General features: G+C 36.5%; 3 protein-coding genes across 3 annotated transcripts; all 3 read right to left on the bottom strand.

Moving 5' to 3' along the window:
• Positions 1–587: 587 nt before the first annotated feature.
• On the bottom strand, positions 588–5,648 carry LOC129805021 (trafficking protein particle complex subunit 3-like). Its single transcript, XM_055852824.1, has 2 exons — positions 5,488–5,648; positions 588–879 (listed from the first exon to the last, which is right to left on the bottom strand). Exons 1-2 carry the CDS (start codon positions 5,646–5,648, stop codon positions 588–590), a joined length of 453 nt encoding a protein of 150 aa, XP_055708799.1.
• LOC129802272 (nuclear transcription factor Y subunit alpha) lies at positions 5,636–12,729 on the bottom strand. Its single transcript, XM_055847973.1, has 3 exons — positions 12,528–12,729; positions 11,471–12,302; positions 5,636–5,693 (listed from the first exon to the last, which is right to left on the bottom strand). The coding sequence occupies exon 2, from the start codon at positions 12,247–12,249 to the stop codon at positions 11,509–11,511; it is 741 nt and encodes a 246-aa protein (XP_055703948.1). The 5' UTR covers positions 12,250–12,302; positions 12,528–12,729; the 3' UTR covers positions 5,636–5,693; positions 11,471–11,508.
• LOC129802271 (jerky protein homolog-like) lies at positions 6,255–8,715 on the bottom strand. The gene is made up of 2 exons (XM_055847971.1): positions 8,183–8,715; positions 6,255–8,112 (listed from the first exon to the last, which is right to left on the bottom strand). The coding sequence occupies exons 1-2, from the start codon at positions 8,193–8,195 to the stop codon at positions 7,328–7,330; spliced, it is 798 nt and encodes a 265-aa protein (XP_055703946.1). The 5' UTR covers positions 8,196–8,715; the 3' UTR covers positions 6,255–7,327.
• Positions 12,730–21,192: the final 8,463 nt, after the last annotated feature.

Genomic DNA, 21,192 nt, shown 5'->3' with positions numbered 1-21,192 from the left:
AACCGCATCTTCATTTTCATCCCAAATTTCCAAGCATTTAGTAGCAATTAGGAAAAGTTAAGTGTTAACTTTGCAGTTCCTTAGACAGACAAATATTAGAACATAATTTTTAAGTTCCATTGAAATCGTTCTTAGCAGCAACAGGTAGTGAATTAATTCATTCATGCAAATGATGTCTATTGAAAAGTTTCAAGAGGAAAGTTATCTTCTTTTGGGAAATAACGTGAGTATTCCATTTGAATTCAATTTCCCGGTGAATGGTTGAAAGGATTGTGGCTAATAGTAAGTTTGCTAATTGGATCACCACTATCTACCTCTAACATCTGCTGACGACCATATTTTGCACTCGGTGCTGATTAAATTGGCGTCAATGGCGTATCAACTTCCCTATCGGAACACATTCAACACGCCACACAGAAAAAAAGACTCGTGCCTGGTAATTTAATTGTTTATTTCTCTGAATGTTAATGATCTTGTGGAATTCAATTTATTAATCACCCCCTTCATCATTGTGATTTTATGATGACATTACATTGCAGTTTTTGCATCATTCTTCTTCTTTCCTTACAGAAAACTAACAGACGAATTTAATCTTCACCTGCTGGAATAGCGTCCTCTAGACGCCTGATAAATTTCACCCTGATTTCTGTGTTGGCGTCCCCCTTTAAATGATCCTGGGCAAACCAGCTCTGCACCTCGAGTTGGACCATTTCGAGAGCTCCACGAATGCAACCACAGAGGATTGCGCTGTACCTCAAGTTACCAATATCGCTGGGCAACTCCACAAACTCAGCCAGAGGATTGGCCTCAAAAATTAGAGAGAATTCATCACCTGTCGCAGCCCAGTTAGATATTGTTGGCTGGATATTCAGATACATCCTGAGAAGAAAGTCAACAGGACAACCTCATTATTGCCCAATTTTCCTTATAGAAAATAATTTACACTAATTCAGTGGAATATTGGTACTGTTTCAATGAAAAATGACACATATTTTTTAGCACATAACTTGTTATACCCGTATAATACAGTTGTAATGTTTCACACTAGATGTCGTGACCTCCGAGAACGTCGCACTCTTTTTGTAATAACTTTAGGTTAGTTTAGTCTCTCTTGAGTTACCAATGTAAATGGACGTGAATAAAGTTGGAGACAAAATCAAACAGGATTTCAATATTAAAGAAGAACCCGAAGTTGCTGTAGAACTCGAGGAGGGACTCAACATAACTGTTCTCACGTGCTTCTACATAATCGATTTGCCTATGTGTTGGTTCCTGTCACGACTATTTGGTAGTTTTTTAACACGGCGAGGACTAGCGAAAACAGTTTAGACAGAAACCAACACAAAGAAAAGTTGAAAATGTAGAAGCACTTGAGAACAGTCATGTGCTAAAAAAAAACTGTTCAAGCTAAAGATTTGCTGTTTTTATAGCACTTTACTGTTCTCAACTACTTTTGCCTTATCGAATTTTCTTTGTATTGGTTCCTGTCACGACTGGGGAAAACAATTCAAATCCAGTCAGAAACCAACACAAAGAAAAGTCGATAATGCAGAAGCATTTAAGAATCATGTGCTAAAACAAACTGTTCTAGGGAAAGATTTCCTCTTTCTTAGCACTTTGCTGTTGTCAAGTGTTTCTGCCTTATCGAATTTTCTATGTGTTGGTTCCTGTTACGACTATTTTTCCGAGTCCTCTCGTGTTCTAAAACCACAAACAGTCAAGACAGGAACACATACTGTAGCAATATATGCCACAGACCCACACCGACACATGCTGGAGTGCCTTCCATCGCCAGCCTCCCGGAGTAGAACCCCGGGGATCCACGAATCGAGCTACAGTAGACTCCCGCTCAATCGGGCGAAAAATTTTGTTGACAATTTACACGTTTAATTATGAAGCTAATTCGCTCAAATTCGCTGTAGTTCTTCCTATTTTATCGTGATTCTTCGTAATTGAGCACTTTTTGTGGAATTTACAAAGGCTTTGATGCCCAAATCTATCGATAAACCGGATGATATTTTGCCCCAAATGCCCAATTGAGAGAGAGTCTATTGTACCTCACAAATTCACGGTTGAAGGCCGACTGAGAAATCTATTTGTCTTCATCAGTCAGGACGGGCTTTCTTCCCCCAACTCCTCCAGGCTGAATAGTCTTACTACAATACCAACACAATTGTTCAGATCTGAACCTGAGGAAGTTAAAGAAGCTTCGAGGAAATGAAAGATTATTTAAAATATGTACAAGTACTAGCAAAACATACAAATTTATGTAACCCACATACAATATGAAAACGACAAAAATTCACCTAACATGCACTTTTCCCACCCAATTTACCACATCGCACGACACAATTCAATTTGGTATAAAAGATTGTAATTATGTGAAATAAATTCATGCGCTTAATACTTCGTCACTAAGAAGAAAAACAAATAAGTCTTTCTTTTACACGTGAGGCAGAGATTTTGAGCGCATTATCATTAATTCGCTCAGTAACTACCTCACCACCACTAAGAAGATCACTGTAGAGCGAACAGCTCGTAATCTTCTTGGCAACACTGGAATAGTCATACAACCAACTTCTTGAGCACCTACTCTTCCACTCTAAACCTTGTCCTCTACCTAACCGCCTATAAGATCCATCCCCTTCCCCTATACAACAATGAAAAGTCGATTATGTAGAAGAACTTGAGAACAGTTGTGCTAAAATTATGTTCATTTTTCATTGGAATAGCACCATACATCAAGCTTTTAGCCGCTTTTGCCCATTTTAAACTTTTGCAAAACGTTACAATAAAATGTTCTATAGTAGGGCCTACTTTAAAGCTGTGTTTCTGTATCTAGAATACACTATGAGCATTTTTGATCATGTCTTTGAAAAAAACTCGTCATTCATTCAATCATTTTCAATTTCAATGGTTTTTCCCTAACGGGGTGGGGAGCCTAGAACACCCAGGTTAACAGCCTACGCTTGTCGTTCTTCCGCTACTACAGGAAGATGTTCGAATGACTCCTCACAATGACTTTCATAGCTTCTTTGGGTAATATTTCTTTATTCACGTTATTAACATGACCATACTATCGAAGTTATAATCTCTCAACACGAAGAAACAACTCCTCGACTCTTAGCTCCTCACGAATGAATACATTCCCTTAGTGATTCCCTTAACAGCCCGAAGGTAACTCATCTCGGGATCTTAGTCATTCAGTAATTTCCCAAATTTCATGAGTCATGACCATGAAAACCGACAATTTAGAATAACGATTTACGCTCGGCCTTCAATTCGGATTCGCGACGAGAGTTATGCGTCTATCCTGACATCACTCCTGAATAACACTCCGAGATACTTGAACTTCTCTACCTGTTTCAATAGGACTCCTCTAACATGTAGAGTGCATTTTACATTACCATTACTTCCGACCTAACCACACATTTACAAAAAGAACTAAATCATCTGCAGAGGAGATGGCTCACCCTGAAATCCCCAATATGAAACGCATTCTATCCCCGACTACGTTTCATCATTTCGTCCATGCATGGTACAAACAATAATGATGATAGAACACACCCTTGACGCAGTCTAACACTCATCCGAAAGCTTTCCGACTTGGATCCGTTTACACGAGCATAGCTACTACGGTTTCTGTACAACCAATTACTCATTCAGTATCAACTCATGCGTGCAGTACATTCCAAAGTTGTTCTCTCGGTACTCGCTCATATGCTTTTCACAAATCTATGAATCAACTGTCACATAAACATACCATATCAATGTATATGTATGTTAAGTGTATGTATATTAAGCATAATTACACAATAAACGATCAGTCTATCAACGAGCCTTAAACCTTTAACTTCAACCTTCCACACAAGCCTTATCGACTATAATCTTCAAGATGAAAATCTGAACCGTGGTGCTTCTAGCAGTTCTAATACCGCATTGTTCCTCACCCAGACTGTGCCCGACTTTGCCGGGAGAACTCAGAAGAACCCAATAATTTAAGCATTCTTTCTTGTTTCCCTTCTTGAACATGGGTACGAGGACCCCAACTTACCAATCCTTTGGTACTCTCCCAATCTGCCAAACCATCTTAATGACACGCGTAAGCCAACACTCAGAAAACAGCTCTGTGGAAACGGGTCTTGATTTAGCTCTTGAAATAAGAACGGGCATTTGTGTCTTGGGTTAAAGACTATTTTACTTAAAGAAAAGCATTTATTTTAGAATACGCTTTGCCTCAAGAACGTACAGTCTTTGAATTTACATGCGTGGAAAAAATATAATTTGAAGTACTGAGTAGTTCTTAAAGCAAAGCTAAATGAGTTTTGATTCTAGTATCAAATTTTCTCTGTTATATCGCGACTAAATCGACGTACGCTCACAATTAAAAAGAGAAAATTAAATTCACATTTTTTTAATGAACCACCATTACATATACTTTTTAAACTGTAACTTGTCACATTCCCTCATTTTCTACTGAAATCCAAGCGAAATTGATCAAGTTTTATCCGACTCGAGACTCACATTTGGGAAGATATTTTTCCATCCGACTATCGATGAGTGAGATGCCTCTGAATATCGTGACATTTTTTTTTCACAAGACCACCTCGCAAAATTCTTTCAAATATTTCACTATATAAATTTTCAAAATAAAAAATCATATTTCCACAACACTCCAGAGACTCGAGCAAAGCTTATTAGACACAATGTTTTATTTTCCAGGAAAAAATGTTTTTCGTTTTTCGAGCGTATTTCACCTATTCTCCACATATTTCTTGTCGGCACTGTAATTTATTAAACCAAAAGACACTTCACTACCTGTAGAGGCTTCTGCCCACAATTTTAACTATAATTTCATTGAGAAAACTCTCGAAAACAATCACAACTTTGCGAATTAATTGCACTGTGAATTGTTTTATCTGTCATTTGACAGCACTGGAAGCCTGAAAATTTTCTAAAGAGACGGTACTCTCTCTCTCTCTCAAGACACGGCAGCTCTTAGTTGATCTGTTTTAGAAAACAGCTCTTGATTCTAAGCACAACATGTTTAGGTTGATTCGGGTCTTAAAATATTCTTACAGACAAGAGCTGTATTTTAGCAAGTCTCATACAAAGTTAGAACTGCCTTTTTCTGAGTGAACCGACCCCTGCTATACCCATGAGTTTCAGCATTTCGGGACGTATTTCGTCAATTCCTGTAGCTTTTCCATCCTTAAATTTACTGTTCCCATACAGGATTTCACTGTCTGAAGGACTACTTTTTGACAATACACTCAGGGATCCAAAATTTGGGGGATAATGCTGATCTTCTAACTAAATTCATGAGGTCTAGTGAAATCTATGAGCAATAGCGACATCAGCGCCAGTGTCAAAAATATAAAACTTCCAAACGCCATTTTACAATATGGAGAATTTTTTGTGCATACGCTTTAAAAGCCATGAGGTATTTTTGTGTATATAAATGTTAAGTAAAAATTGCAGTCTCACCGGAAAGCTTGTTGAATTTTATCTGCTGTGTCCTTCATGTCATGACACCGAAGGGAATTGGTCCTCGAGAGATAATCCTCAATAAGTCTCATGCCCATATTGTAACCCACCCTCTCCAATTGCTTGTTCACATCGTCAACATTCTCAAAGTCTCTCAGCATTTGCGACACCAAAGCGCCGTAAGTCAATGTGAGTAGCTCCGAGCTCTGCAAATCAACGAAAAACGACACTTGCTTTTTACTTCATACATGTCGCAGAAATTCTTTTTAGACCTTATCGAACGTAAAATAACGCATAGTAGTTCCTGTTGCAGAAGATTAGGCAGTAGGGGAAACAGGGCACCGTCTAACAAGGGTAGCTCCGAACGCTGCGATTCCTTAATTAAATTATTAATTCTTTCGTCTCCTTTGGGACACTGGGTACCCATAGAAACAACAATTTTTTTAGACTATCTAGAATCGATAAAAATCCGTTTCTTCTAGATAAGTACAAACTATAAACTAAACTTTGTTTTTTGAAGATTTTATTCAACAGATTTTCTCCTCATGTGTGTTCTGGAGCTGTTATTAAAAAATAGAGACACAACCTATTAAAATGAAAATTAAATTCACTAAACAATTTCACTGTAAGACTAGGCATTTTTAAAGAAATCCTTGGTGAAAGGTGTGAAAACTTTTGAAAATTCTGTACGGACAGCACTTTATATTTATCAATAACAAAAAAACAGCTGATTGAGCTTTCGAAGAGTTACAGTAGACTCTCGCTAATCCGTGGAGCGGGACCGAAACGTCACCCGGATTTTGAGAGCAAACCATTTGAAATTTAACGATTTTTTTCTGTTTACATATGTATTGCTCGTATTGCTATATAAATATCAAACTAAAATTTTTCTATTAAAGAGAAGATATTAGATTGAAACTGATTGTTATTCTTGTATTTGTTTGTTTTATATTTGCATATTCATTATCACATTCATATGATCTTTAATTTCTTTATAAATCTATTCATAAAGTTAATCAGACATTAGACAGATTTCCCATTTTTTGCAGATTAACATGGTACAACATTTCAATTATTATCACGTTTATAGCACTTCAGTTCATCTTTTATGATTTATTTTAAAATATCCAACATTATTAAAGCCCTCCTGTGGAATTAACTTTGTGGAAAATTCAATTTTTCATTTTCACACCATCAGTCTTCAGTAGAGTTCTTTCTTAAGATTAAGTTAGTTCATTAGGTTTATTTTTTAACGCAGTCTTTTAAATTGAATTTAACTGGAAAATTATTCCTTTCTTTTTTAATTCTTTGGTCAGCCTGCAACCTATAAATGGTCCTTATTGTTGAGTTGTGTTGTTTTCTCCTTGACGTATATAACTGAGTACAACATCCAAAGCCTTGAGTGCCTGTTCTGCTGAAACATGTTTCTCGTCATTGTTCTGCACTGAAGAATGAGCAAAATTAGGTTCAAAATAATCTTCGAGATCATTTTCAAGCTCTTGTTCAGAATTGACACTCTTTGTACTCGTCACTATATCAAAAATTGTGTCCTCACTAATATCCAAACAATTATCACTTTGCGACCAGTCTCTAATATCCTCCGCAGTGATAAGACCAATATGTGGCAAATCATTGGCCAACTGGATCAAGTGGTCCATGTCCACACTATCTGTATGGAATTCATCATTCAAAAATTGGTCTTCACTTAAGACGTTTGAGCTGAAGGTCGTTTCGAAAATTCCCTTCCAACTTCTGGCAATAGTATTTGCATCAACTTGGTCCCACGCTTGAGCTGTCCACAAAATTACCTTCAGGATGTCAACTGCCTTGACAGCATTCATCACATTCGGATCAATTTCAATTTGTTCGAGGACAAATTCAAGGAAAACTTTTCGATATTTTTTTTCAAAACTTCCAAGACATTTTGGTCCATGGGTTGAATTGTGGATGTAACACTAGGAGGCAGGAACATCAGACGAATCCCATCACACAAGAGTTCTCTTTCTTCCGGGTGAACTGGGGCATTATCCAGAATAAGAAGGGCCTTTTCCGGGAGACCTTCCTTCTGGAGGTATTTTCGAACTTCGGGAACAAAGTTTTGGAAAAACCACTCCTTAAATAATGCCCTCGTCATCCAGGCAGATTCTTGATTTCCATATTTCACAGGTAAATCTTGAATATGCACATTTTTTAGCGCCCTCGGATTTTTTGATTTACCAATCAGAAAAAGTGGGAGCTTATGTCGCCCACTTGCGTTCGCACAGGCCAAAAGTGTTACCCTTTCTTTGCTCTCCTTATATCCTGGGGCCTTTTTTTGAGTTCGTGCGGCAAGTGTTTTGTTCGGAAGTCTTTTAAAGTTCAACCCCGTCTCATCAGCATTATATATCTGATGAAAACTCAGATTCTCTTCTTCAATGATTTTTTGTAGGTGATTGAAAAACGTTGGTAGCAAGTCTTCCCTGGAAGACAGAGCCTCTCCACATACTGTGAGCTGCCTCACTTCGTGTTGTTTCTTCCATCGGCTAAGCCACCCTGAACTGGCAGAGAAGTTGGCAGGGCCATCATGATAGACTTTATGAAACTGAAGTGCTTTGGCTTGAAGGAGAGGTCCAGAAATTGGTACACCTACAATAAAGAATCAAATATTAGTTTTCATTACATATTACACACGCATTCGTCTATAAAAACTGCATACCCCTCTCCCTCATATTGTCGAACCAAATGAACAATGCTTCAGAAGTTTGTGTAGTTGATTCTGGTCGAATCGACACTCTCTCTCTGCATTTTTAGCATTTTGGTTGACATAGTTTCTGAAACGTTCCTCTTGGTTCATCCAATCTAGCAGGGTCTGTCTTCCGACTCCGTAAGATGCTGCCACATGTGCAACTCTCTCTCCCTTTTTCACAAGTTCTATAGCTTTTAATTTGTCGTGAATTTTGGTGGATATATGCTTGCGCTTCATTTCGCGTGCCAATGAATATCACAATGAGAAGGAAAGGAATCACAGCAGATTAGAAGATCACATTTGCTTAAACGAGCATAACCTCCAAAACAGAAAAATAATCAACAAACTTTTTAAACTTCAACTGACTCACGGATTTTTTTATGTTGCCCGGAGAAGGTGTTGCCGGATTAGCGAGAGTCTACTGTAGGCAATTTACACTGAGAAAGCTCAGTGCGATATTTTGTGCGCCAGAAGGTAGGCAATTGTCACTCAGAGAAAGCTCAGTGCGATATTTTGTGCGCCTGAGAGTAGGCAAATGACAGGGCGAGAAAGCTCAAAGAGATATTTTTATTTCGAAAGAAAAGTTTCGAATCAAAAGTCCCCCCTATAAATACCGCCTTAGGGAGCATCTAAACTGGGGGATTTTATTTCGAAACCGCCATTTTGACACAAAAGTCCCCCACTGAGCTTTAGACCGGTGCATTTTTGCCTATCTCGGCGCTTAAAATCTCCCTCTTCGAAAGCTCCATTTCTTTATGTTCGAATATTTTGACATTTCAAGCGATTTCAAATATTTTTTTTGTTTGTTTTTCAAGAGATGTTTTTCTCGTGATCTATTTTTAAAGTTATCAAAAGTCGAAAAGCAGGTGAAACAGGGACACGGTATCGATCTCTCTTCTGAATATATCGTTTAATCCTCTTAATATAGTCGAATTGTTAAATAGACATCAGAAATAAAGAAATGGATACACATAATCGTTAACGATAGTGGTTGTAATTTTTTTTTACTGTTGTGAAGTTTGTGTATTGGAAATGTTGTGTATTGGCAAAGTTGTGTATTGTCAATTTTATAAAATGGCTTCCTGTCTATAATTTTGATTGTAGAGCAATTTTGTTCGGTTTATGTGTATTATCTGTGAAAAATCTCGGTATTAAACAAAGAAAAAAAGAACAAAAAAGAAAAAAAACATGAAGAGAGGGTCTCAGACTTGAACCCAAACCTTTGCGTTGTTGATCTCGCGTTTTCCGGCCGCGCCACGAACTTGCTTACTTCTCTTAAGGAAATGGCCAAGAGTTGCATCGTCAATTTTTCTAATTTACATGATGCTTCCTCTGTTTTCTGTTATTACATTATTATTCCTCATTTTTTACGACTAAGGCATATTTTAAGAATCCAATGAATGATTCTAGAAAACAATTAGATAGTTAGAAATGCGAAAAATGACAAAAATCTTTTAGAAAAATTGCAATAGTAAACAATGAAATTTTGACAGTTCTAACACAAATTTTCCCATACACAAATTTCATTACTTAATTTTACTAGCATTATGTTAGTATCGTACTACAAATATGATAAGTAATTTTACAATTTACAACCAAAATGCTTCTGACAATACACAACTTTTCCCATACACAACTTTATTTCTCACACAATTTTTTACTGTGCAGAATAAAGTTGATTTATAGATAAATAAAAAACTTAGGATATTTTTTTTTAAATTTAGGAACAATATTAGCATAAAATCCTGCGGTAAGACGGTTTTGATATAGAGGATGGGTGCCTTTATTGGAGAATCAAAATCTACTTCTGTTTGGGCTCAGTATGGAACTTCGAAATTGAATTTGAATTCTTCGAACATCAACGAGCTTTGTAGGCGTCTTCTATAGGGTGGATTTCGAAATGCACCCCACTGTGCTATGCATCCGGTGAGTCTCGGGGAAACTCCCCTTGAGATGTCTCCGGTGATTGCCAGTGAGAATTTAGTCACTCTAAGTTACAGTGCTGTCTCGCTATATGCACAGTTTGGGTACTTTTTTTGACAGTTCTCTCTCTGAATATGCACAACTTTTTTTGAAATTCCCAACGGTTTTTTCTTTCTTTTAATAAATTAACATTTTTTTATTGTTCTAGAATTTCCCGTGTTATTTTAAATATAATATGAGACAGAAAAAATAAAATTAAGAAAAGTAAAAACAAGAAAAATTAGTTACCAAGAAAATAATTGTCTTTATTACTTTGACAAAATGTAAACAAATTGATTTTGAATGCAACCGACACAAAAGCTGTGCATATAGAGAGTGTGCATATAGAGAGACAGCACTGTAATTTTTTGCGCCAGTTCATCATTGAGAGAACTAAACTCAATTCGAAAGCTTTTTTCTTACCGACTTCCCTAAATTCTTTTTCTTTAACTCTTTCGTCTCTTTTGGGACTGTAGTACCCAAAGAAGCATATGCATATTCTAGGAAAAACAATGTTTTTTAATTATTCAGAACTGATAAAAATCCTATTCTTGTGAATGATTACAAACTATAAGGATGGCCAAATGTAAGATATTTTTTATAGGACCTCAATTAATTCCTGAGCTTAGATATTTTTGATTAACTCTTTCCGGACCGCAGCATATGCCGCAAGCCAATTTCACAATTTTTAATCAAAAATATCTAAGCTCAGGAATTAATTGAGGTCCCACAAAAAATATCTTACATTTGGACATCTTTATAGTTTGTAATCATCCACAAGAATCGGTTTTTTATCAGTTCTGAATAATTAAAAAACATTGTTTTCACAGAACATTCATATGCTGCTTTGGGTACGAGAGTCCCAAAAGAGACGAAAGAGTTAAGAAAAACAAATTTAATTTATTTTCTAATCGAAAATTCCATTAACTTTGACTCTTTCACATCTTTTGGATTTTTGTCTAAATCAGATATTTTTTGTAGGATCTGAAATCGAGCTAATTTTGATCAAAAAATCGTGGCTTGCAGCATATGCAGCGATCGGAAATTAAAAAATAAAACACAAATGTAATAGATTTTCTGTTATTTAATCTGGTTTATATCTTCAGAATTAGATATTTTTTTATACCGCTATAGAAAAAAAATACCAACAATGTGATCCCTTCTAAAAAAAAATCAATTTTGTTCCCATGAAGCATATTCTTCATGTAGATTCCGAAAAACGATATCGGTTCATTTCGGTTTATTGGGTTTCGTTTTCAAGCTACAAAAAAAAAAATGGACAAGGAGAGAACTTGCCATTGAATTCCCATCGAGCACATTCAGAGGAGTTGCAATTAGTTCTTTGATTGGCTGCTGCCCGAGTGAAACCGGCCACCCTCGCCACGGATCCTGTTCATGGCGTGCCTGTGCCTGGATTCATGGAGATACTTGGAGCGTTCCTTGGGAATGCGACCCTGGGCCTCGAGTTTGGCCCTGGCCTGTCGCCTCTTGAGGATTCGCTTGTACTGTTTGGCATTGACGTAGAGAATTTGATCCTCAGATTCGGCGCTGGCACTGCTACTGGCCGTGGTGACTGTAGAGGCGGAGGGAGTGGTCTGGGTGGTCAAGGAGGTTGGCTGATGGGTGACTTTGACACCTTGGGACTGCTGCTGAGACGCATCCGTGGCTACCATCATTACCTGTGGCTGGGCAATTGATGTGCTGGCATTTTGAGTCACCGGCAACTGCAGGAGGTTCCCATTGATGTTGATCAGCTGCGGCTGATTGGCCACAGTGCCCTCTGACACCCCAATTCCAGGCAGAGGATGCACCACTAGTGTCTGACCATCTGCCAGTTGGATAAACTGAGCCTGAGGCTGTGCAGCGGCAGTTGGTTGGACCATTAACTGGGCACCGGATTGCTGAAGCTGAGCCAGTGGGAGCATCTGCATAGGCTGTGTGCTAGTTGAAATCTGCTGGGGCAGAGCTTGCACCAGAATAGGCTGCCCGCTAGTTCCGGACAGAACCTGACTCAGTGGCAGTACCTGAAGCTGCCCAGAAGTACCGGCCATGTCAGTGCTGGCGCTTGCGTCCATGCTAAATGGCGAGGAAGGAGTCTTTTGGGCAAGTTGGGCTAGTAGTCAGACGTCTAGAAAAAGCGGAAAGAGATGAGAAGGCGTTGAGGGCGGCCAGCAATCTCACTCACTCATGGGGTACACCACAAATCAACAACCGAATGCAAACTCCTCCAAATCTGTCAAACAAACCCAAAATCTGCCCAATCTACTGTCCACGAATCATCCGGACATTAGAAAAATCCCCCCAAAAAAAAATGCCGAGAGTAAACCTTCCGGAAGGCTCCTCTGCCACTCACCACTTTCTTGGAATCCAATCGGCTGCCCTGCCTCGACATTATTCTCCTGTTCCTGAGCACTCCACAAACTGATCAAATCCAAAATTTGCCTCAAAAACTCCTTTTTCCAACAAAAATATGCAAAATAATTTTCCAAAACACAAGCCTTCTTCTTATTCTTCGCGTTTTATTCAATGGGACGTTATCCAAATTTTGTTTGGATAACGTCATTTTGACAACTACAATTTCTGTCACTAGCGCCATCTATCTGTGAACAGCGATATCACCCACGCTGATAACCGTTAGATAACCTCAAATATATTTTCCCGCCAATTGTTTATCAAACAATTCTGATTTTCAGAACCTTTTATGAGCAATTTTTGTCAAAAAACGCTTTTTTTTTTTTTAAAGAAATTGCATGCGTAGAAACATCAAAATATTGTAAAAATGCAATTTCTCTTTTTACATCGGAAATTCGTATAAATAAAGGCGCTATTATCAAAAAGAAAACTTTTCAATTTTCTCAGTTAAATAACTCAAAAACTCCATTGTGCATCGGGCTCAAATTTTATTATGTTCTAGCCGCAGATTATACCTATCAAACAAAAAATAATTAAGTCGATCGATAACCCCAGACCAGACCCGAGCTTTTTTAAGGGGTCAAAGTTCGAAAATTGACCGGCCACTAGGGTGAATGGTGGAAAGCGAGACACATTAAGAAAAAATTCAATTTCAAATGCATTTTTAAACTGAAAAATAATTATTTTTACCATTTTTTTGTATATTGCAACCGAATAATCGGAAAATTCACGGAAATTAAAAAATAACACATTTTGAAAAGATGGACAAAATTTTAGAAAGTTAGACAAAAACTTTTGGAAAGTTGGACATAGTGATATTAATGACAAAATATCATACAAAATATGTAGAAAATTAAATGTTGAGGGTTTTCTCTCTATATCTATACTTAACATTTGATGGCTATGCTAATCCCTCCTTTATGTCCGGGTAACAGTTGAGGAACGTTAATTATCAAGAACTTCCTGGACGTCCAACCAAAAAGAGGTTTTGTAAATTTCACAAACGCCTCGCGCTGTCCAGCAGTTATAGCTTTAAATCAGATGCAACTTTTTAGCACACTTCAATACCCAATCCGCCCAGGTCCTTTGCAACTTGTTTTGGGAGTTCTGTAGAGGCTCCTCTTTGTTTTTCTCCAGGTATTTTTGCAATTTTTACTACCACCTCTGTCAGAAAAAGTGGTCTTCGGAATCTGAAAATTTTGGCAGTCTTTCTCTAGGAGATTTTCTCCTTATCAGCTACTAACTGCTGTTGCAACTAATCTTGTTTTGAAAGCAACACGAAATTTAATCACTTTTCTCTCCCTTTTAAATTAATATTTCACAAATATTTTTTTATTCACCTTTTAAATGGATGTATGTCCTTCGATTTTCACTGCGGACTTAATAATATTTCACAAATTATGCCGAAAACTCAAACAAAACACTTTGATATTTTTCTAGCAAATTCCATAAGAAACAGAGAAAATTACAACTACCGTGTCACGCATGCAATATCACGCATGCAAAACATTTTTTAAAATTCTTCTTGCAAGTCACCCTTTGATTCTTTTATAACGATTTTTGCATTTTTAACTTCTGAAATAATTATAAAATTAAGTTTAATAATCTCTTTATGGAAAATTGAAATATTTAATTGATTTATTATCAAGTTTTTAAGGAGGTGTCTCACATTCCACACTGCTTTGTCCAACTTTCCAAACTGTCTCGCTTTATGCAAATAACCCTACCCAGCAAAACTTCGTTCTGCAATTCCGCAATTTTTCTTCTTCTTCCTTTTTTAACGGCCATCAATCACCAACTGCACTAGCGATCGTAACGGCAAATAACCAAAGTAATCAAAATTTGTCTCGAGTAAACGAAGTCTCACACCCGTTACCTAATGGCTGCTTCAGAGACGGTTATTTCAAATATATACATTTTATTGGAAAAATTGACGAAAATATACTTAATGACATGAAAAGAATTTTTTTTTCATAAGTAATAAATAATTTTAAAGGCCTCAGCTGAAAATCACATCGTAATTTTTTTTTGTTCTCAAGAAAATTTTTGTAAAATTTATCAAAAAATGCAGAATTTTCGATCGGGAGTATGTGTAATACTGCTATTTAATCCTTGTCTATTGACAGCATACCCTCGCAGTATATATATATATATATATATATATATATATATATATATATATAAAATATATCATGAAAATCGTGATTATAAATTCTACCAAGTTGATAAATAATTTCAGAGAAATATTCCGTCCATTTTTACAGAACGACATCTTGAGGAAAATGGCAAAAATTCATAAAATTTTCTATAGAAATTCTGCACAAAATTTTGCAGAATTTTCATACAACGATCGGATCCAGCTTTAGTACAAATAATTCTGCAGAAATTCTGCAAAATTTTCGACAGTTACTTTTTGAAGTCTGACGAATTTCTACAGAATTCTGCAGAATTTGCCGAGTAGGTAATACAAGATTTTTTTGTAGAATTAGTATAAAAGTTTTATAGAAGATTAAAAAGACATAATAACAGAATTCTATGGTATTATACTTCATTTATTAAACAAAAACATTACAGGATAATTCATTTTCATTTATGAACAGACATGCATACATAACCTCAAAATTATGTTATATGTAACGTATGTAGCCATCGATAACTCGTCCGGATTACGCCGATCCGAATTAGAGAGCGGGAACTGTATTTTTCACAAAACCGCCATTGGAAATTTTGATCAAATTTTAGAGTGTTCTAGCCGTTCTAGCCTAGGCTATGGAGTTTACAAAAAGTGGCGTGGGTTCGCTATGATTATATTAGAACCGGAGATATGAGAATATATCAGATATATGAGAATATAGCAGATATGAACGCCATATCTGCTATTCCATTTGACCGATTTTGACGAGAGCGCAAATCAAAAGCAAAGTTGTAGCAAAACGCAACAACTTTCTAGAACATTTAAACTTCGTAGGGCCAACATGGGTGCCACAGTCAAAAAACTAATTTTAATATTAAACTCAATTATTTCGACTCTTGCTCAACCGATTTTGATGATTACTTCGGCATAATTGTAGAAGATACTTATACATTTCGTCCAAACATCTTTTTTTTTTTTGCTCAGATTATGCCATCTGTGAGATTTTGTCGATTTAGTGTGAAAAACTGATTTTTCCCACAATAACACTGAGACCGCTTTTACTCGACAATGTTAAGGTTTAAAAGAAAATTTTTACAAAATTCATTCATATCTTTGATATTGTCGTAGTTCGTCACATGAACAAAATGCCCGTTGTGGTCAAAAAACGTGTTCCAAAGGTTCCAAAACCAATAAATTGAATTATCTTGGCTACCGAATAAGTGATAAGATCAAGTTTTGGGGCACAATTAACGAGGAGATTCTGGTCTATATTCCACTATCATTCAGTCCATTTACATCTATTTTGATACAAATAAAAAGTTTGCATTTTTTTTCAGAATTTTGATTGCTGTGTCATATCCAATCTTTAGTTCCAAATCGAATTTTCATGCAATTCAAGTTTTCTCACGTTAATATTCTTATATACAATAAGCTAAAATAGGTTTATCTATCCCATCTATCCATTTCATACAACTTTGCACAATTAACATCACTTTTCCGAAAAACTACTATCACAGGACGTAGAGGGGTCATCGGAAAGCATGAAAATTCGCTTGGAAATTATATTTTGGTGGAAAGAATCATGTGGAACAATTTTATCGACGATTCTTTATTTCCAAAACTCAATTCACAATTCAATTTCTCCACTTTCAGAGGTTTCTTAAAGAGAATCTCAATTACCGTAAGCTTATCTGCTTCCGTATGTTTTATAATTTTTTTTAAACAACTTGTGGGCCGTCCCCTGATGCGCGAAAAGGCTTCACTTTTAAACACAATTGACTCATTCAACAGTTCGTTCACCAATAATGATCCATTGAGCTCTATGCACTTTTCTAGGCATGCTCAGAAAATGCTGAAAAGCTATTGGCAGAAGAAAATCATTTGACTCATTTTTGTTGATTTGTTCATTACTGAAATCGCTAATTACAAATAATTTTAAACTGGAAATAGTTATAAGCATTATAAGTCCACGCAATAATTTATCGCTAGGGTTAGGGTATTCATTTTTGACCAATGATGGTTAACTCTTTCCGGACCACAACATATCCAGCGAACGAATTTCAGTAAAAATCACTTTATTGTAAGTCTTAGTGGTCAAATATGATACTTTTGTAGAGAAAGAATTTTCTCAGCCTCTGGGAAATTGGAAAACTCATGGGAACTCTCGTCCCATAAAGAACGCAAAGGATACAAACTTGGACAAACTTCAATTTTTCAAAAGCCTATAATATCAATTTTGTGAATTATTTTTGCATGTCAAATGACACCTTTACAATGTAGATCACTAAAACAAGAAGAATTATTGACCAGTATCTTGTGGGATGTACAGGAAGTGCTAAAAAGGGCACCCAGCTCCTGCTTGCCAACAGATTCCTCAAAATATTTCACAGAATAACACTTTAACACACATTTCTCTCAACAGGATGTTATTGCAGACACATTAAGCTTTCTCAAGAGCCAAAAAAACACTTCCTGGACAATCAGAATTCACCAAAAACTGGAAGAATAGGAAAAACTTCCCTGAAAGCAATCTCCCTCGCTGCCAAATGTCAAAATTATCGCCCATATTGGCGAAAATTTCGCTCTCGCTCGGAATTTTCTTACAAGGTTGGTGTCAAAAAGCAAATGGTGGGCATTGGCGGGATAACCTTACATTTGACCTCTAGATTTTTGCGGATGAGAGTACCCATAAAGTTTGAACATGTTTTTTGAAAATTTATGAAAAAATTGTTTTTCGAATTTATGCAATCTGTAATTGTTACTTATCATACTTATTGGCCCCGAGAGGTTTTCCCTTATTCTGGTCTAGAAATATCAAAAAAGTCACAATATCTGAAAGGAAGCAGAAAATCGAAAATTCACGATTTTTGACCAAAAATATCTTAGCTCAGGAGTTAATTGGGATCCTGCAAAAAAATATCCTAGATTTGGACATCCTTATAGTTTGTAATCATCCACAAGAATCTGATTTTTATCGATTCAAAATAGCCCAAAAAAATTGTTGTTTCCATGGGTACCCAGAGTTCCAAAGGAGACGAAAGAGTTAAATAACTCAAAAACTTCATTATGCATCTGGCTCAAATTTTAGTATGTTGTAGCCGCAGATTATACCTATCAACAAAAAAAATACTTAAGTCGATCGATAACTCCTGACCCGAGCTATAAGGGGTCAAAATTCGAAAATTGACCGGCCTCTATCTTCGGTTCTAACTTAACATTTTGACATAAATTTTGGGTTTTTGCGTTTCGATGCATTTGCAGATGAAAATTCAAAAAGTCACTACAGGTGGCACTGCAATAACGTCAAAATTCAAAATTATACAGTAGACTCTCTCTCAAATGAGCATTTGGGGCGAAATGTCATCCAGTTTATCGATAGATTTGGGCGTCAAAGCCTTTATAAATTCCACAAAAAGCGCTCAATTACAAAGAATCACGATAGAATAGGAAGAACACAGCGAATTTGAGCGAATTAGCTTCATAATTAAACGTGAAAATTGTTAACAAAATTTTTCGCCCGATTGAAAAAGAACCGATTGAGCGAGAGTCTACTGTACAGTAGTCCCCACTTTGATCGGGAAACAATATGACAGACAAGATGACAGATGCCCACTTCGTTATCCGGATGGATTTTTTTGAATTTGTTTAACGTCTCGAACATATAATACAAGATTTTTTTTGTAGAATTAGTATAAAAGTTTTAAAGAAGATTAAAAAAACATAATAAAAGAATTCTATGCTATTATACTTCATTTATTAAACAAAAACATCACAAGATAATTCATTTTCATTGATGAACAGACATGCATACACACCTCAAAATTATTTTATATGTAACCGTCGATATCTCGTCCGGATTACGCCGATCCGGATTAGAGAGCGGGCACTGTATTTTTCTCAAAAACGCCATTGGGAATTTTGATCAAATTTTAGAGTGTTCTAGCCTAGGCTATGGAGTTTATAAAAAGTGGCGTGGGTTCGCTGTAGTTACAATAGAACCGGAGATATGAGGGGTCAAAGTCGTTAAACACGAAATTCAAAACGCCATATTGTAAGACGTGACGTGTGTCTGTTTCGCGGCTAAAAGCCCTGCCGTTATTTTGAATCACTCACTAGACTGATTGGGTACACAAGGTGCCTTGTCCCTAGGGTTAGTCCTCTGAGTGGGAGGTGATGGGTGTGCATCTTTATCGCCCTGCAGTGAACTTGCCTACCAATGGGCGTAAGACTATGGGCAGGGAGCACTCATGCGTCATGCCTTTCTTTGGCATAACGCTCTCGTATACAATGAGTTGTTCTTCAGCCAGTGAGTACAAACGCACCCTTAACAAGAGAATCTTTGTTGGGCCACCACCACCAGTCGCGCTGCTGTGCCCGATTTCCAAGACCTCGATTATTTTAATCTCACAATATCTACGATTCCATTTCACCGATTTTGACGAGAGCGCAAATCAAAAGCAAAGTTGTAGCAAAACGCAACAACTTTCTAGAACATTTAAACTTCGTAGGGCCAATGCTATGGGTTTCACAGTCAAAAAAACACTTTTAATATTCAACTCAATTATCTCGACTCTTGCTCAACCGATTTTGATGATTACTTCGGCATAATTGTAGAAGATACTTATACATTTCGTCCAAACATCTTTTTTTTTTTTTGCTCAGATTATGCCATCTGTGAGATTTTGTCGATTTAGTGTGAAAAACTGATTTTTCCCACAATAACACTGAGACCGCTTTTACTCGACAATGTTAAGGTTTAAAAGAAAATTTTTACAAAATTCATTCATTCTTTGATATTGTCGTAGTTCGTCACATGGACAAAATGCTCGTTGTGGTCAAAAAACGTGTTCCAAAGGTTCCAAAACCAATAAATTGAATTATCTTGGCTACCGAACAAGTGATAAGATCAAGTTTTGGGGCACAATTAACGAGGAGATTCTGGTCTATATTCCACTATCATCTATCTTTCAGTTCATTTACATACTATATATTTTGACATAAATTGCAATTTTTCTGAATTTTGATTGCTGTGTCATATCCCAAGGTTTATCTTTATAACTCTCATCTTTAGTTCCAAATCGAATTTTCATGCAATCCAAGTTTGCTCACTTTAATATTCTTACCTACAATAAACTGATCTAGACTTATCTATCCATTTCATACAACTTTGCACAATTAACATAGCTTTTCCGAAAAACTACTATCACAGGACGTAGAGGGGTCAACAGAAAGCATGAAAATTCTTTTGGAAATTATATTTTGGTGGAAAGAATCATGTGGAACAATTTTATCGACGATTCTTTATTTCCAAAACTCAATTCACAATTCAATTTCCCCACTTTCAAAGATGTCTTAAAGGGAATCTCAATTACCGTAAGCTTATCTGCTTCCGTATGCTTTATATATATTTTTTTAACCAACTTGTGGGACGCCCCCTGATGCGCGAAAAGGCTCCACTTTTGAACACATTGACTCATTCAAAAGTTCGTTCACCAATGATCCATTGAGCTCTATGCACTTTTCTGGGCATGCTCAGAAAGTGCTGAAAAGCTATTGGCAGAAGAAAATCATTTGATTCATTTTTGTTAATTTGTTCATTATTAAAATCGCTAATTACTAATATTAAGTTGGAAATAGTTATAAGCGTTATAAGTCCACGCAATAATTTAGCGCTAGGATTAGGGTATTTATTTTTGACCAATGATGGTTAATATCTTTTATTAATTTAATTTTTACAAATTTGCAGATTCCATTACTTTTTTTTTAACTAAGCACTCACAGTGACTTTTATGCTCCTTATTCACCTCCACTCTTTTTGGCGTCCAATCCAAGTCTGTTATGGCCTCTACACACTAAAGAAATTTATGTACATATTGAAGGAAATCCCCTACGTTTTGTGTAGAAAAAACTTTTGAATATGGACATAAATTTCTCTAGTGTGTAGAGGCCATTAGTCGCTCGTTTTTCATACGTCTTCATCTGTCCCAATTGCCCTCTCGCGGCAATTGTTGTAAGTTTTGCCTGTCCCGTCTGTTTACACCAATTATTAAATTATAATCCTTTTTATGGTTTTATATTTACTGAAATATCATAAGGAAAATATTTATCAAAATGATTTTTACGAGCCGGATATTTTTTACTGAATTGTGTCAAATTTAAATTATAACGGTATCGGCTGATATCGATAAACCACGTGCTACTGAATTCTTTCTTTACAGTGTATCACAGGGGTGTGCAAGACCCCGTTTGCAATCGAATAAACGTCAAAATAAGTTTGTTCAGGTAACGTTTTGACCATTGACGTACAAGTTTCATTTGACGTTTGTTCAGTATTAACGGTTCTTGCATTTCTGGTGTATCGATATCCGATGAGCCATCTATCAGATTTGTAACAAACTTTTGTGACTTGATTCGATTTCTGATTTCGATGGGCCTGTATTGGGCTGGGCCTCTGGGTAATGTTTGGGAAAGG

The sequence above is a fragment of the Phlebotomus papatasi genome, chromosome 2 (genome assembly GCF_024763615.1).
Source record: "Phlebotomus papatasi isolate M1 chromosome 2, Ppap_2.1, whole genome shotgun sequence".
In the NCBI taxonomy this organism is placed as follows: domain Eukaryota; kingdom Metazoa; phylum Arthropoda; class Insecta; order Diptera; family Psychodidae; genus Phlebotomus; species Phlebotomus papatasi.
The sequence above is the reverse complement of the archived record's forward strand: the minus strand, read 5'-3'. Positions and strand labels throughout refer to the sequence as shown.